The 14,302-nt window shown below is 40.6% G+C and overlaps 1 protein-coding gene across 5 annotated transcripts in view; it reads right to left on the reverse strand.

The window, feature by feature from the left end:
* The window catches only part of Atp8b4 (ATPase phospholipid transporting 8B4 (putative)), a 192,172-nt gene that overhangs the window by 131,879 nt on the left and 45,991 nt on the right, over positions 1-14,302 (reverse strand). For all 5 annotated transcript variants that reach the window (XM_052183505.1, XM_052183500.1, XM_052183502.1 and 2 more), the window contains 2 exons: positions 13,933-14,031; positions 12,607-12,668 (listed from right to left, as the gene is read on the reverse strand). In XM_052183505.1, the coding sequence (XP_052039465.1) occupies positions 12,607-12,668; positions 13,933-14,031 (161 nt within the window). The remainder of the gene's footprint in view (positions 1-12,606; positions 12,669-13,932; positions 14,032-14,302) is intronic.

Below are 14,302 nucleotides of genomic sequence, written 5' to 3' on the forward strand. Positions count from 1 at the left end.
AGAAGCTAGAATCGTTTTGTAATTCTTCAACTTTTCAGGGATAAAAAATACTGGCTTCCTACTTATGACAGAAATGATGTAAAATACTCAAAAGAGTGCATGTTGCAAGATCACAAAACATACACTTGAACTTTGCCACTAAACAACCATTAACTAATAGCTGTGACTGTTTTTATTATCAAGAGGTACTTCATCCTAAGGACAACAAGCTGATTTCTATCTTAAGTCTTTGAAGGGGACATTCTGCTCCCTGGGTGTGTGTGCTGGCCACCTGGGTTTCCTCCCATGGGGAACGTGTCTCCAGTCAAATCACAGACTCTGTAGTGACACTGCATGGACAGTCCCCATGTTCTATCTTATTCATCACAGATGACTGCCCTTCCTTCCTCACTATAGCTGCTTTAAATCCAGAACAATAGATCCATGTAGCTTTATTCTACTTACTAGTTATACTGCTGTGGTTTAGAAGCAGTCACCAAAGACCCACTGTTAAAGGATTGGTCACAGACTGTGGCACCACTGAAAGGTGAGGAAGCTTAATTTATGGGAGCTTCTAAAAGTAAGTTAGACGCCCGAGGCAGTATCTTGAGACAATTAAGATCCAGACCATAACCCTTGCCCTACTTTCGCCTCTCATTGATGAAGTGATCAGTCCTGCACGTGCCCCGCTCAAGACTGTCTGAGGCTCACTCCAGGTCCCAAAGCAATGGTGTCAACTGACCGTTCACTGAGATAACCCTTTCTGCCTTTTAACCTCATTTTCTCATGTATTCTGTCACAACATTAGAAGATAGCTAACACACGCAGATTCTTAGTCGACCCACTCTCTTCCTATCTTCAATTTTGGACTCCCTCACAGTTACCCTAGGTGCTCAGATGCTTTCGATTTTATTTTCGGCTTTGACCCATTAGTAACTTCCAACATTCTCCACCTCTACAGAATGAATGACTTTTTCAAAAGACTTCTGATTTCCCAGTCTTGAGAAAAAAGTAATGAATCAGCACAGCATGTTTCTTCCCCTCATTTCTCATCTCAGGACTTCAGCAAAGAGCTATGAACTCCTATTCACACACTGGATGCTCACACACATCCAGTAAAGTGCTGTATTCTTTCATTGTTATCTTCAAAGCATATCTAAAAGTATGGGTATTAAATGAAATAGGGAAGAACTGCTAGTTTGGTAAGTACATAGAATCATGGGTAAATATATTTTTAAAATATTTTAAATAAAATATAAAATAAATAAATAAAATATTTTAAATAAATTAAAATATTTAAATAAATTTAAATAAATATTTTAATTTAAAATGTTTAAATAAAAATAAATACATTTTTTACAGGTCTCTAACTACATTACTGAGGGATCCAATGCCCTTCTCTGAATCCCATATACACATAAACACACACATATGTATATACTCATTCAGATATGCACATACATACATAATTAAATTATTAAAAACACAAAATGTGAGAAGAAACACAAAAACATCATGAAATTGATGACAGCTGTCAGGAGGTAATATATAGGTAAAGATTCATGGTACTGTTGTATTTATGTGGCTGTGTGTTTGAAAACCCAACAAAGAAAACTAGATGATGGTGATGATGATAGAGATAATTGATAGGTATAGTTTATTGATAGGTAAATTGAATATACATAAATAAATAGATAATTGATAGATTTATTGATTGGTTTTTGAAACATATATGTGACTAATAGATATATAGAAAGATAGATGATAGGTAAATAGATGATAGATTATATATTAATAATAGTTGATAGATAATTAGATAGATAGATAAAGACAGATAGACAAACCTACTTATGCTTACAGCCTTCACTGATGCAACCAAAGTCCATGACGTTGCCATCTCACCTGGACATAACTTCCTGTGTCCAGTATCTATGCTGCAACCAGAGAAATTTCTGTCTTATCTCTACAATTTTCCTGTGAAAAGCCTCCATGGCCTCTCCTGACATATAGCATAAAACTGAAATTGGCATTCTTCACTCTCACCTATCAGAATTGGCTCTTGACTGAGCAAATGGCCCATGCCTGTAATGCCACCACCATTTGGTATACTGAAGCAGGAGGATAACCACAAGTTTGAGTCCAGCCTAGGTTACATAGAGAATTCAAGATCAGCCTGGGCTATAGATCAAGACCCTGTCTAAAATATAAAAACAATAGCTGTCTTGTTTGTCCCTCAGAATTCCATTTTATCCCAGTACCCCAGCCTTGATGGATTCCTCATTATCACCCAGCTCATTTCCAATCTGAGGCAAATCCTATTTCTACCAAGAGGCCATTATATTCACCTGCACTAGTAATCTTCCTCCAACCCCCACCCAGGGCATTCAACCCCAATAACTAACGCCTTACGTCCAATTAGTGCTGACCACACGTGCATGGGTATGGAGCCATCCACTGGGCCATAGCACACCTGAAATCACATTGTTTATTTAAATAACTATTCTTCCTGCTGGAAAGTGGGCTAGGGCTGTGTCTATCTGCTCTTTTCTGTATTCTTAACATGTAGAACCACACCTAACATCCTGTAAGTTTGGGAGATATTTTCGGAATAGAGATTTAAGTGAAGTAGCTATGTGTGAAGCCGCCCATACCTTGGACTTATTTAGCTCTGGAGTAAAGCTGAGAAATAGATCCATATGACCATTCTTGCTGGCAAGACCCTGAGTCATTATAACAGAGATAATACATAGAACAGCAAGAAGGGCGGGCCAAGATAGATGGCTAAAACACAAACCATAGCAGGTTGGAGAATAAAAGCGTTGCTTGTTTGTTTTTTAAAATAAAGAATGCACTTCAGGGAGTCAAGTTGCATCTCCTACAAGATAGCTCACACCCTTGATTCTTCTCAGTCTCTAGAGTCTCTGGGATAATCTGTCTTGGAATGCACCCTGCTAGCTGAAAAAAAGCAAGTGCATCTTACTGAATTCCACAAATATACAGCAGTCACTATTGGCCAAGCTTGACCCCAGCAAGGGAGAAACCCAACATGGTATCGGTCAGTTCTGCAGAGGCTGACAAGAGGGAAGGCTGAAGAAGACTGACTTCACGATGTGCACATGAGCTGTGGCAGCATTGGCTATTGCCACAGCAGCACAAAAAGACTCCGAGAGTGACCACTCTGCCTGCCTGGCTCAGCACTGGGGAGATGTCTAGATAGGGCGGTACATGAGGGAGTCCCTGTGGACAGGAGAGCCAGGAAGAAAGGACACGCTGCAGTGTGTGAAGGCCAGTGTTCTGGTGTGCCCAGAGGTGCTCCTATATTTGATCTGCACTATTTTGTGAGAAAGAAATCGGGAGGAGCATGCCGGGGAGCAAAGGTCCGTTCCCGAGGTGATATCTTAGGGCATAGCATCATTTCTCACCAGAGGAATTCTTTTAGAAGACAATATTTGAAATGCATTTCCTAACAGAATAGAAAAAAATACAGGCCAGTATCAAATGATGAGTAAAAATGGGCAAGTCACACAAAAAAATAGAATCAGCTAATAAATATGTTCGAAAACACGATCACTAGAAATCAGGTGTGCAAGGCGGGTCTTCACACTTAACAGCCAGATTTTTAAGAAGCTAATACTCAAAGTCACACTGATGTTGTTGGAAAACTACATTCATCAGTTCAGACATGAGAGTGAGTTCACATAAACTTCCCAGAAATTAATTCAATAATATATTTTAATAATGCTTCAGCCCTTCCTTGAAAAGGCTTCTCTTTGCAACAGAGACCATTAAAGTAAAAAAAAAAAACCAAGACAGTTGATCAAAATGGTGGAAGCAAATGACTGTGTGCTGACAGCCCCAACTTATAACCACCACCTTACTAAGCCAGCATTATCCTCAACTATATTCTAAATATTTGTCCTTATGCCCACAGTGTTGCTCTCATTCCCCATCAAGGAAACAACTCTTTGTAACAGTTGAAGACCAATATGAAAACCACAACCAATCAAAATGCAGAGTTGTAGAGCCCAGTCCCAAGAGATAAGTCTCCAATACAATGTCCCCACCTAGGGCTCAGGGAATGAGGCTGGAGATGGGCCAGAAAGATTCTAACAAATGTCATGGAAGCTATACTGTGAAGTCTCAACAACACTCTGCCTAAACAGGGACAATGCCAACATGCTAACATGAAAAGGGAAATCCCATGGGCCCCAACCCTAGACACAAGATTATAGGCAACTAAGAAATGCTGAGAGAAAGAGAACATCTTTCCCAGGGAAGAATTTCCTTATTGGTTATCCAATACTAGGTAGCCCCAAAATGATATATATTTATATATTTGGGGAATGTGTGTGTGTGTGTGTGTGTGTAATACATATATGTGTGATATATATTACATTTAAATTAAAGAAAATTAAAAACATTTCATAAAATAAATAAAATTTATAAATAAAATAAAATTTAATAAAAAATCAAAGTCAATTAAAGAAAAAGAGGTTACCGGGCAGTGGTGGTAGACACCTTTAATCCCAGCACTTGGGAGGCAGAGGCAGGCGGATTTCTGAGTTCGAGGCCAGCCTGGTCTACAGAGTGAGTTCCAGGACAGCCAGGGCTACACAGAGAAACCCTGTCTCGAAAAACCAAAAAAAAAAAAAAAAAAAGAGGTCATAACTTTGAGAGAGAGTAGGTGGGTATCTGGGAGGGATTGGGGGAAGGAACAGGATGGGGGAGATTATGCAATGATGCAATTAATTTTAATTTCTAAAAATAAAAATTAACACAATAAATAAAGTTTAAAAGAAAAACAAAAGCCCTTGAATCTGCAGTTTTAGATATCCAATGTTCTCAATTGTTCTTTGCCATGATTGTTGAGTACTATTTTCCTGTCCTTCATTGCACTCCAAGGTCCTTTGGTCTTCATCCTTAAAAGGAGATGCAAGAAGAAACACACTGCACTCTGGAGAGAAAGGAAGACGAAGGAGAAGGTCGCAGAATCAGCAGTTAGTCTCCAAAGCAGAAAGAAAGTGTCCCTGCCAGGCTGAGAGCAGAAAGAGGGGCAGCCCCTCAGCCAAGGGAAACGCACAAGGAAGAATAAAAGCCTTTTGAAATTCCCTTCTGTAAGGAAAGGTTGGATGTAGAAGCAAAAAGACAACCAAGAAAACAGGATGCTCGCTGAGCTGTCCCTGGGGTCAGAGGCAGCTTAGAACCCCGGGTATCCTGGGGCACAGGAAAGAAGGGTGCACGTCCCGTTTTCTATTTTTCATTTGTCTTTTTCTTATATCTTTAAATGTTTATACTATTTGTTTTATTAAACTTTCAGTGGGAAAAATTATTTGGAAGAAAGCAAATGTCCTTCCGAAATCAGGCACGTAGCAGTTTAAGTCTGGGCTCTATGATCCAGACCATAATTCTACTGTGCATGTGTTTAGAGAGCTGACGCCCCTCGACGGCTGATAGAGACAGTAAACAGACTGTGAGATCGGGGCCAGTAATTTCCAACAGACACTTAATAACTAAGTCTAGAAAGGGGGAGTGGGGGACAATTCTTTCCTTCTGGCAGAAAACGTAATATTTTTTTATATTCTAAAACTATTTACAGTTCATATGGTTTCCAGACCCCCTCTCCCAAAGCAAGGCCTCATCCCGCTGCCTGAGTGTCTCAGCGCTCCACATGTGACTCCTCAAGCAGCCAGCCAGGAGACCATTTGATTTGAAATAAAGCCTTAAATTTAGCTGTGGGAAGTGGAGGCCAATCTGAACACACATGCCTGGGAGGGACAAGGACACCAGATGGAGCCAGGGGTGAACACAAACTGTCACCAGCCAATTCTGAAAGCCTTGCTAGGAAGGCAAGGTCTGTGCAGGCCCTGCGGGGGCCATCTCTGCCCTCCGTGGCAGCGTCTAGAGCCAGGCAGACCTGGTAGTTCGCCCATCTGGCGTGGAGCACAATTCTTCCTCCATTCTTTGGAGTCCATTTCATTCCCCCCCCCCCCCCAGCAATCAGTTCCTTTCTCCAGATCCAGCAGGATCTCCCTGCACTTCCTTATTTTAGTAACTGGTCAATTGCACCTGCGACTCAGCCATTAGGAGCTTCTTTTGTCTTTAGATCTAATTTAGAAGTCACTAGCCTGCTTTAGGCATTCTCTAGACTACACATGCATGGCTTAAAGGAGAGGAATGCTATTCTATTAGCAGGGTATGCACAAGAATGGAATTCCTTGGGAGAACTGGGGAAGGTCTGTCTGCTTTCTCTGCTAGCTTCCAATGACCCTTGAGTTTCTTCTTGTGGTGTTAGGTCGAATGCCTGCCTGCCTCCTCCTCCTCCCCCTCCTCCTTCTCCTCATCCCCTCCTTCCCTGCTCCTCCTCCATATTGCCCTCTTTATCTCAAGACACTTGTGGTTAAGTCTAGTACATACCCTGATCCAGGATCATCTTATCTCAACATCTAAATTATACCTGCAAAAATAAACAATTTTATTCTAAATAAGGTCACTGCTGTAAGTTCTGTGGGTTGGGAGTAGATAGGCTACCAGCACGGTAGAACATGGTACAATCACAATTGTATCTGAAAGGAACGTTGCACAGAGGAAACCAACAGGAAAAGCAAAGGCAAGGGAGACAGAAAGAACAACAGAATGTGTCAGATGTACATTAACACGAATCTGAGAAGCAAGGTCAAGAATAACGTCTGCATTTTATTCATAATCTTAATTTCCTAACGTTTCTATCCACAAGAGTCCAGTCATATGCTATCTTGAGATTCATGGAGAAAATTAACCCATTAAGCATTCCAGGGAACTGAAGACAGAATGATCCAATAGTAGAAACGTTTAGTGAAGGAACCTTGATGCAAGTGAGTAATGAACCAAACATATGAAAACATCACTCCAGTGCAGGCAGCTTCTGAGCTTGGAGTGAAACCAACCTGCATCTCTAAAGTTAACACTCTCACATCCGCAAGGTCTCTGGGGTTTAGGCTTGGACTTTCAAAGGGGGTCCTGAACCTTCAATGGATTACATTTTATAAAGGAGAATTACAATAGGGCCTGCTGCAGGTGCAAGTCCCATTTTCATCTATAATGAGAGAACCAGTTACAACAGGAATGGGATCCAATTGGAGCCTTACCGAGTGGCAAAGGGGAGGCTCACATGATGAGCCCCAGATGCTGAGGAAAGACGATGGGGCCAGCCTCCTCACTGGGCACCAGACACTGGAGGACAAAGAAGAGGAAAAAGCCAGAAGACAATTCGAGGGGACAAAGAGCTGGGTTCCCACCTTGTTTCCCACCTCCTCTATAAAACCTGGGGTTAATATTGTATAAGAGGCTCTTTGAAGTATAACAGTTCTCTGTGTTATATAAACCTTAAAAGAAAATGAGACTGCTACTAAAAACTCCATGTGCAGTCTTTTGAAAGTGTTACAACACCCAGTTATATCAAGATGCACCTCATTTGGGGAAATAGTTGCCCTTTAGAAACTCAACCCTTAAAAATTCTATCTATGCAGCATACTCATTGGTTATGATGGAAAATTGTTATAATAACAATAATGACTTTGCAGCTTGTATACAGAAGTCAGCCCTTTGGCAAGCAAATCCTCCTGTCTGCGAAGCTGGCAAACAGAAACTGCCCAAGAAATGGTCACGCCAAGACTTTTTCAAAAGCGGAATTAATTTTTTGAAAGTGAAACTTTTTGAAATATTTTTATTGTGAATTAGAAACATGAGATGAAGATGAATTTTATTTTTGAACGCTCACTGAATCCAAATAGCACTTCAAACTATTCCCATTACTTTACTTCTGAATTCATTAAGTCCATGAAAGAATGTCTCATTGACATTGCTTTTGAAAACCAGATTCTTCTGCTCAAGTTCTCCTTTCAAATATGCAAGATCATCTTACATTCTGTGATCACAATGATGTGACCATATGTAGTCATACATGATTTCAATGGTGTGACCATAACAAACAAGCAATTTAAGAGGCCAGAGATGAAAGTATGCGGAGTGTCTTCTGCCTTGTGTAAACCAAGTCTCCATTCTAGTCAAAGTAAGATGGTAACCACAGTGTAGGGAGCATCAGTTCTCCCATGGACCAAGAATCCATTTAGAAGACTTCCATTTAGAAGACAGAGAGACATACTCAACATGTACCAGCAGCCAACACGATAAGCCCAGCGGTGTTTGGGTTTGTTTTTGCAGAGTTTCAACTAGAAAGTGTAAGCGCCTATCAGGAAACATTACAGATGGGGAAAACAGAAAGAATGTCAGAGCCAGGGGATAGGGGTAGGCAAAATGAACAGCACAAAGACATCAGCTGTAAGGGACACAACCATTGCACTCATGAATTCCCTGTAGCCGTCTTTATCTGCACAAGACCTGCGTAAGACTGGGCCCTCAAGATGTCATCATACATAGGGGTGGATAGATTTACTGCTGAATTCTACAAAATTTTCAAGAAAGATTTAACCCTAACACTTTCAAACTTTCCTATAGAGAAGGAACACAACCAAATGCATCCTATGAAGCAATTATAACTCCGATGCCAAAACCAGACAAAGAAAGAAAACTGCTGACCAATTCCTCTAATGGACAGGACCCTAGGCAAAATGCTCTGAATACAAGATTGCATTAAGAAGAGTATTTGATATAAGCAAGATGATGTCATCCCAAGAATACAAGATGAGTTCAGCATAACAAATAAAAAAATTTAATACACCACGTTAACAGATTCAAGACAGAAATTCTGTCATCTTAATAGATGTAGTAAAGGCATTTGACAAAGTTCAACAACTTTCCTGATAAAAATCTCTGATGACCTCAGGATAGTGCTGGTGCACACCTTTAATCCCAGCTTTCGGGAGGCAGAGGCAGGTGAATCTCTGAGTTCAAGGTCAGCATGGTCTACAAAGCAAGTTTCAGAACAGTCAGGGTTACACAGAGAAACCATGCCTGGAGGAGGGGAAAACAAGCTCTGAGGAAACCACAAGGAGGCAGAAGACAGCTCAACGTACTAAAGGCTACACACAGCAAGCCTCTGACCAGCCTCACACCAACTCCTTTAAACCCCGGCCCAGGACAAAGGTATTCTTTCCAGTCTTATTCAGCACAGGCATACAAGGGCAGTATGCAATAATCAATAGTTTTTATATGCACTAACCACAGACTTCCTGAAAAAGATGTCAGGAAAATATCCATTCACGATAACTCAAAAAAAAGTATACAGGGATAGAGCTAAAGATAAACGCTAAGACACTGGCAGATAAAATTGTAGAAGACACTAGACAATGGAAAGACTTCTATGTTCCTGGATTTTCAAGATTCAGGTATGGAAAATAACTATCCTACCAAAAAGAATCTACTAATCCACCAATGTCACAGTGACATTCTTCAGAGATCTAGAAAAAAATCTAAATTTCATATGGAAACATATTTAGTCAAAGCATTTCTATACAGAAAAAAAATACACCCAGAGGCATCCATTACTTGACCTCTAACTATACTATAGATGCATGGAGATAAAGACAGTGTGGTGTTAGCAGCATAAATACACCTGTGTAAACTAATGGGACATAATAAAAGACCCATAGATAGCCCACAAAGCTGCGTTCACTTCATTTTTGACAAAGGAATCAAAAACATTCACTGGGGGTGGGGGTGAAAAAGACAACTTTTTAATAATGTTGTCAGAACTGGATATCCACCTGAAGAAGAAAGAAAAGAGAACCATATGTTTCACCATACACAAAAATGATCATTTCAAATTGGATTAATGAACCATGACAGTGGGGTCCATATGCACAATGGAATTTCATTTAGCCCATAAGAAAAATTACATTTACAGGAAAAAAAAAAACGGTTGGAAATGAAAAGCATTTTCTTTGTCTTTTTTTCCCCAATATTTATTTTATTCTTAAATAACTTGAAGCCAAGAACACTGAAATCACTAAAGCAAAGCACGGAAGAAACATTTGGAAACACATATATAAGCAACAAATTTCTGAATAGAACGCTGAAAGCACTGGAGACAGCCCCAAGAACTGACCGATCAGAATAAATGAAATTAAAAGCTCCTGTAAATCAGAAGTGACTGCCAACAGAGCAAGCAGGAAGCCTACAGAATGGTGGAAATCCCTGTGATCTGTGCCTCAGAAAAGGGGTAAATATCAGGAATATGTAAATTAAATGCCCCCAAATCCTGCCAACTAAATTAAGTGCCAATTAAATGGGGCACCAATACGAAAAAAATCTTTTTAAAAGAACAATGCAAATGGCCAAAAGACACTTTTAAAAGTGTGTCATATCCCTAGACATCAGAATAAAGCAAAATTAAACTACCTTGAGACTCCATCTCACCCCAGTCAGAACAGCCATCATGGAGAAAATAAAGGACAACAGATGCTAATGAGGACATAGGATTCGAGAACTCTCACTCACTGTAGATGGGAGTGTGAACTAGTGTAATCACTGTGGAAAACATATTGTGGCTTTGCAAACGATTGAAAATAGAGCTTCCATAGGACCCTGCTGTCACACTCAGGCATATACCCGAGGTCTCTGTGTGCTACCACAGAGATATCTACACAGGCATGTTTAATACTGCTAAATTCACAATAGCTAAGAAATGAAACCACTGTATATATCCATCCACAGATCAATGAACCGTGACAGTGGGGTACCGTGGGGCTTTGAATATGCTCAACCCTTGAGAAGTGGCACTATGGAATGTGGCCTTGTTAGAATAGGTGTGGCCTTGTTGGAACAGGCGTGGTCTTGTGGAGGAAGTGTGCCACTGTGTAGGTGCACTTTAAAGGAGAGCTCAAGCTCTGTCCAGGTCAGGAGAGAGCCTCCTCCTGGCTGCCTGCTGCAGCCTCCTCCTGGCTGCCTGCTGCAGCCTCCTCCTGGCTGCCTGCTGCAGCCTCCTCCTGGCTGCAGCCTCCTCCTGGCTGCCTTCAGATCAAGATGAGGAACTCTCAGCTCCTCCAGCACCATGTCTGCCTGCACAGTGCCATGCTTGATGATAATGGACTGAACATCTAAACCTGTAAGCCAGCCCCAATTAAATGTCACCCTTTATAAGAGTTGCCTTGGTCATGGTGTCTCTTCACAGCAATGGACACCCTAACTAAGACAGGTACATATACACATGGAATTTCATTTAGTCTAGAAGAAAAATAGAATTATGTAATTTGCAGCCAAATGGTTGAAAATGGAACCATTTTCTTTTGCGGGTTTTTTTCAATATTCATTTTATTCTGTGTGTCAGAGTGTTTGCTTACATGTATATCCGTACACATATGTGTGCACCTGGTACATGCAGAAGGCACTGGATCCCTTGAAATTAGCTGGGAATTGAACCTTATGTTTTCTGCAATAACAAATGCTCTTAACCACTGAGCCATTGCCCCAGCCCTGAAATTATACTTTTTAATAATTATTTTATTATTCTTAATTATGTGTGTGTGCATATGAATGTGTGTGTCCTCAGAGGTCAGAGGCATTTGATCCCCTTAGAACTAAAGTTACAGGCAGTTGTGAGTTGCCAGTAGAGAGTTCTGGGAACTTATTAGCAAGATCAAATGCTCTTAACCACTGAGCCTCCTCTCCCCAGGACATTCTAGTTACCCAGGCTCAAGGGCTAGAACAAATCTGTATACCCTCCTTCATATGTGGATCCCAGCCTCTGACTGTTAAATATGTGTGTCCAGATGAGAGGAAATTCAGTAGAACACACAAAATGAGAAAGGGACCCATGAGGCTGGGCAAAAAGAGAAGCTTTAAAAGGTGACGTTGGGGAAGGCAGAAGAACATTTGGAACAGGAGGACCCTGGAGCTGAGAGAGTACAATGGGAAGGGGGCAGGGAAGATGGAGAATCGTGCAAATGAAACATGTCTGGAAAATACAGAAGCCTATTACTGCATAAGCTACATCAGGAAAGTGATTAAAAATTCAAAAGATATGGAAAGTGGTCCATACCAAAAATAAGTAAGATAAAAAGAAACATTAGAAGAGAGCTTGAGGTTTCCCTTCCCAGTTCTCTCTTGTTTTCCCTGTTGTTTGGGTATGTTTACTCATGTCTGAAATCACTGCTGATGTCAGTTCTGCTTCCATGGATGGTATTCATCAATGCATGAAATTAAATACAAGGGAAATTCATGTTACTGTGGATAAAGTCAACTATGGGAGCCATATAAAAGTCTACTTACTTGGTACTATAAGATCAAAGAACATGTCTGTGTTCCACAAAAGAAACTCCCAAAGAATTTGCTAGGTGTGAAAAAGATTCATGAAACAACCATCAAACTATACTTCGACTTCCAATAAGTTAAAGGACAAAAATACTCAATTAAAATAGAAAGCCAATCATTTAAAAAGTCTATAGAGGGCTAGCAAGATGGCTCAGAGATTAAAAGCACTGACTGCTCTTCCTGAGGCCCTGAGTTCAATTCCCAGCACCCACATGGTGGTTCATGACCATCTATCATAGGATCTGGTGCCCTCTTCTGGCCTGGAGGCACATATGCAGGCAGAACACTTTACATATAATAAACAAATCTTAGAAAGGAAGGGAGGGAGGGAGGGAGGGAGGGAGGGAGGAAGGAAGGAAGCCCAAAGAACAGATTTCTTACTTGCTATTAATGAGCACCTCAGACTGCCGGTTATTCACTTGATTATCACTCTTGTGACGGAACTGAAAAAAAAAGTTTAAGAGAGACTGTCTTAAGTCACACTTTGTCAATCCGAACAACAACACTGGGAATATTTTGAATTCATCTATTTGGACAGTGTTGCTGTCCAAATATGAGCACAGCTTGCACTTACCTTGAGCAGAGTTCTGTGCACGGGCAATCAACGCTCACCTTCCTACATCTCATCCTGGCACACACATCACCACCGGAATCTTCTCTCTGTGTATGCCCTCATATGCACACATATGCCGCACACTGTACCCACAACTCCAACCCTTACACAGTTCTAGGTGCTTCTAAGAAGGCAGCATGCCATTTACCCCATAGTCCAGAGAAAACCTACACCAGCTTTGAGAACTCCCACCAGGAATTGGAGGGTCTGTCCCTCACAGGTGCACTCCACACTTTCGGATCAGTCTGCTCTGAGGTTTTCTTAAAAGCGAGAAATCACTTTTAACAACATATATTTTATTCTTCAGAAATCCTAATTGTTAACAGTGATATTATGTAGCATGACCCACTTAAAACAATTCAGAATGAAATGCTAATCACATTTGACATGAGTTACAACCAAGTAACCATACTTCAACTGTATGCTCCAGCAAAGTAAGGAAAATCCAAATATTAGGAGCTTTCCCTCAGGTTCCGAAACTAGAAGCCATTCAGATAAGAGGTTCTGTATGAACTGTCAAGGTCCAATAGCAAGAGTCAAAATAGAGACGCATGTATCACAGAGACAATAAGCTAACCCAGGACAACAGTATCCCGGCATGTTAGTGCACACCCTCAGATGAACTGCTGGGATTTGGAGGCATGAAGCTTTAGTTCATAGACATAATCGTGAGAATAAAATGATTTACATTTTGTATTTTAAAATAGACACATACACAGATGCCTGCATACACATACAAAAACACACATACACACATCATACTTGTGTCAGGCTCTCTCTTCGGATGTCATAGTATCAACGTGTACCTTGGAATTAGTTAAGCACTTCATTAGGGGACGGACGCATACCACATTAAGCAAGTGCATTATACACTTATGTGTGGCCAATTTTAGAAGGCTTGTATCAAATTATGGATTTATTAAAAATTATACATACAACAACTATGAGGGAGCATCATATAAATTAATTACAAGCCTTCTTCTCTGTCTCCCACTTGACCACTCTTTAGCTCCACTGGCTAGGTCTCTGTTTCTGAAAAGGTAGAAATACAATTAAAATGGGAACACCAAGCGTTCTTAGGCGTAAATACTCACATAGTCATCAGTAGCATCCTTGACAGCAGTCATCGAGATTACCAGGACCAGTGGCACGATGGTAGTGAACCATGTCAGGGAAGAGATTTCTGGAATGAGCTGAAGCAACATTTTCAGTTGTTTAAGACATTGTAAATTAGAAATACACCATCTTCCAAACTTTGTCAATTAATTATATAAGACTTGCGGAAATAAATGGATTATGTTCGGCTATTTTGTACAAAAGTAAACTAACTAAGAGGATCTAATTGTAGGCGTTCAATTGCAAAACATACTGAGAAATACCTTTATGCCAACTTTCAGACTGATTTTAAAAAAAGACAAACTTAAAAGCGGACTCCCTGAGCTCTTTCTCTGACACACATCTTTC

This window comes from Apodemus sylvaticus, chromosome 5 (genome assembly GCF_947179515.1).
Source record: "Apodemus sylvaticus chromosome 5, mApoSyl1.1, whole genome shotgun sequence".
NCBI classification, from domain to species: Eukaryota; Metazoa; Chordata; class Mammalia; order Rodentia; family Muridae; genus Apodemus; species Apodemus sylvaticus.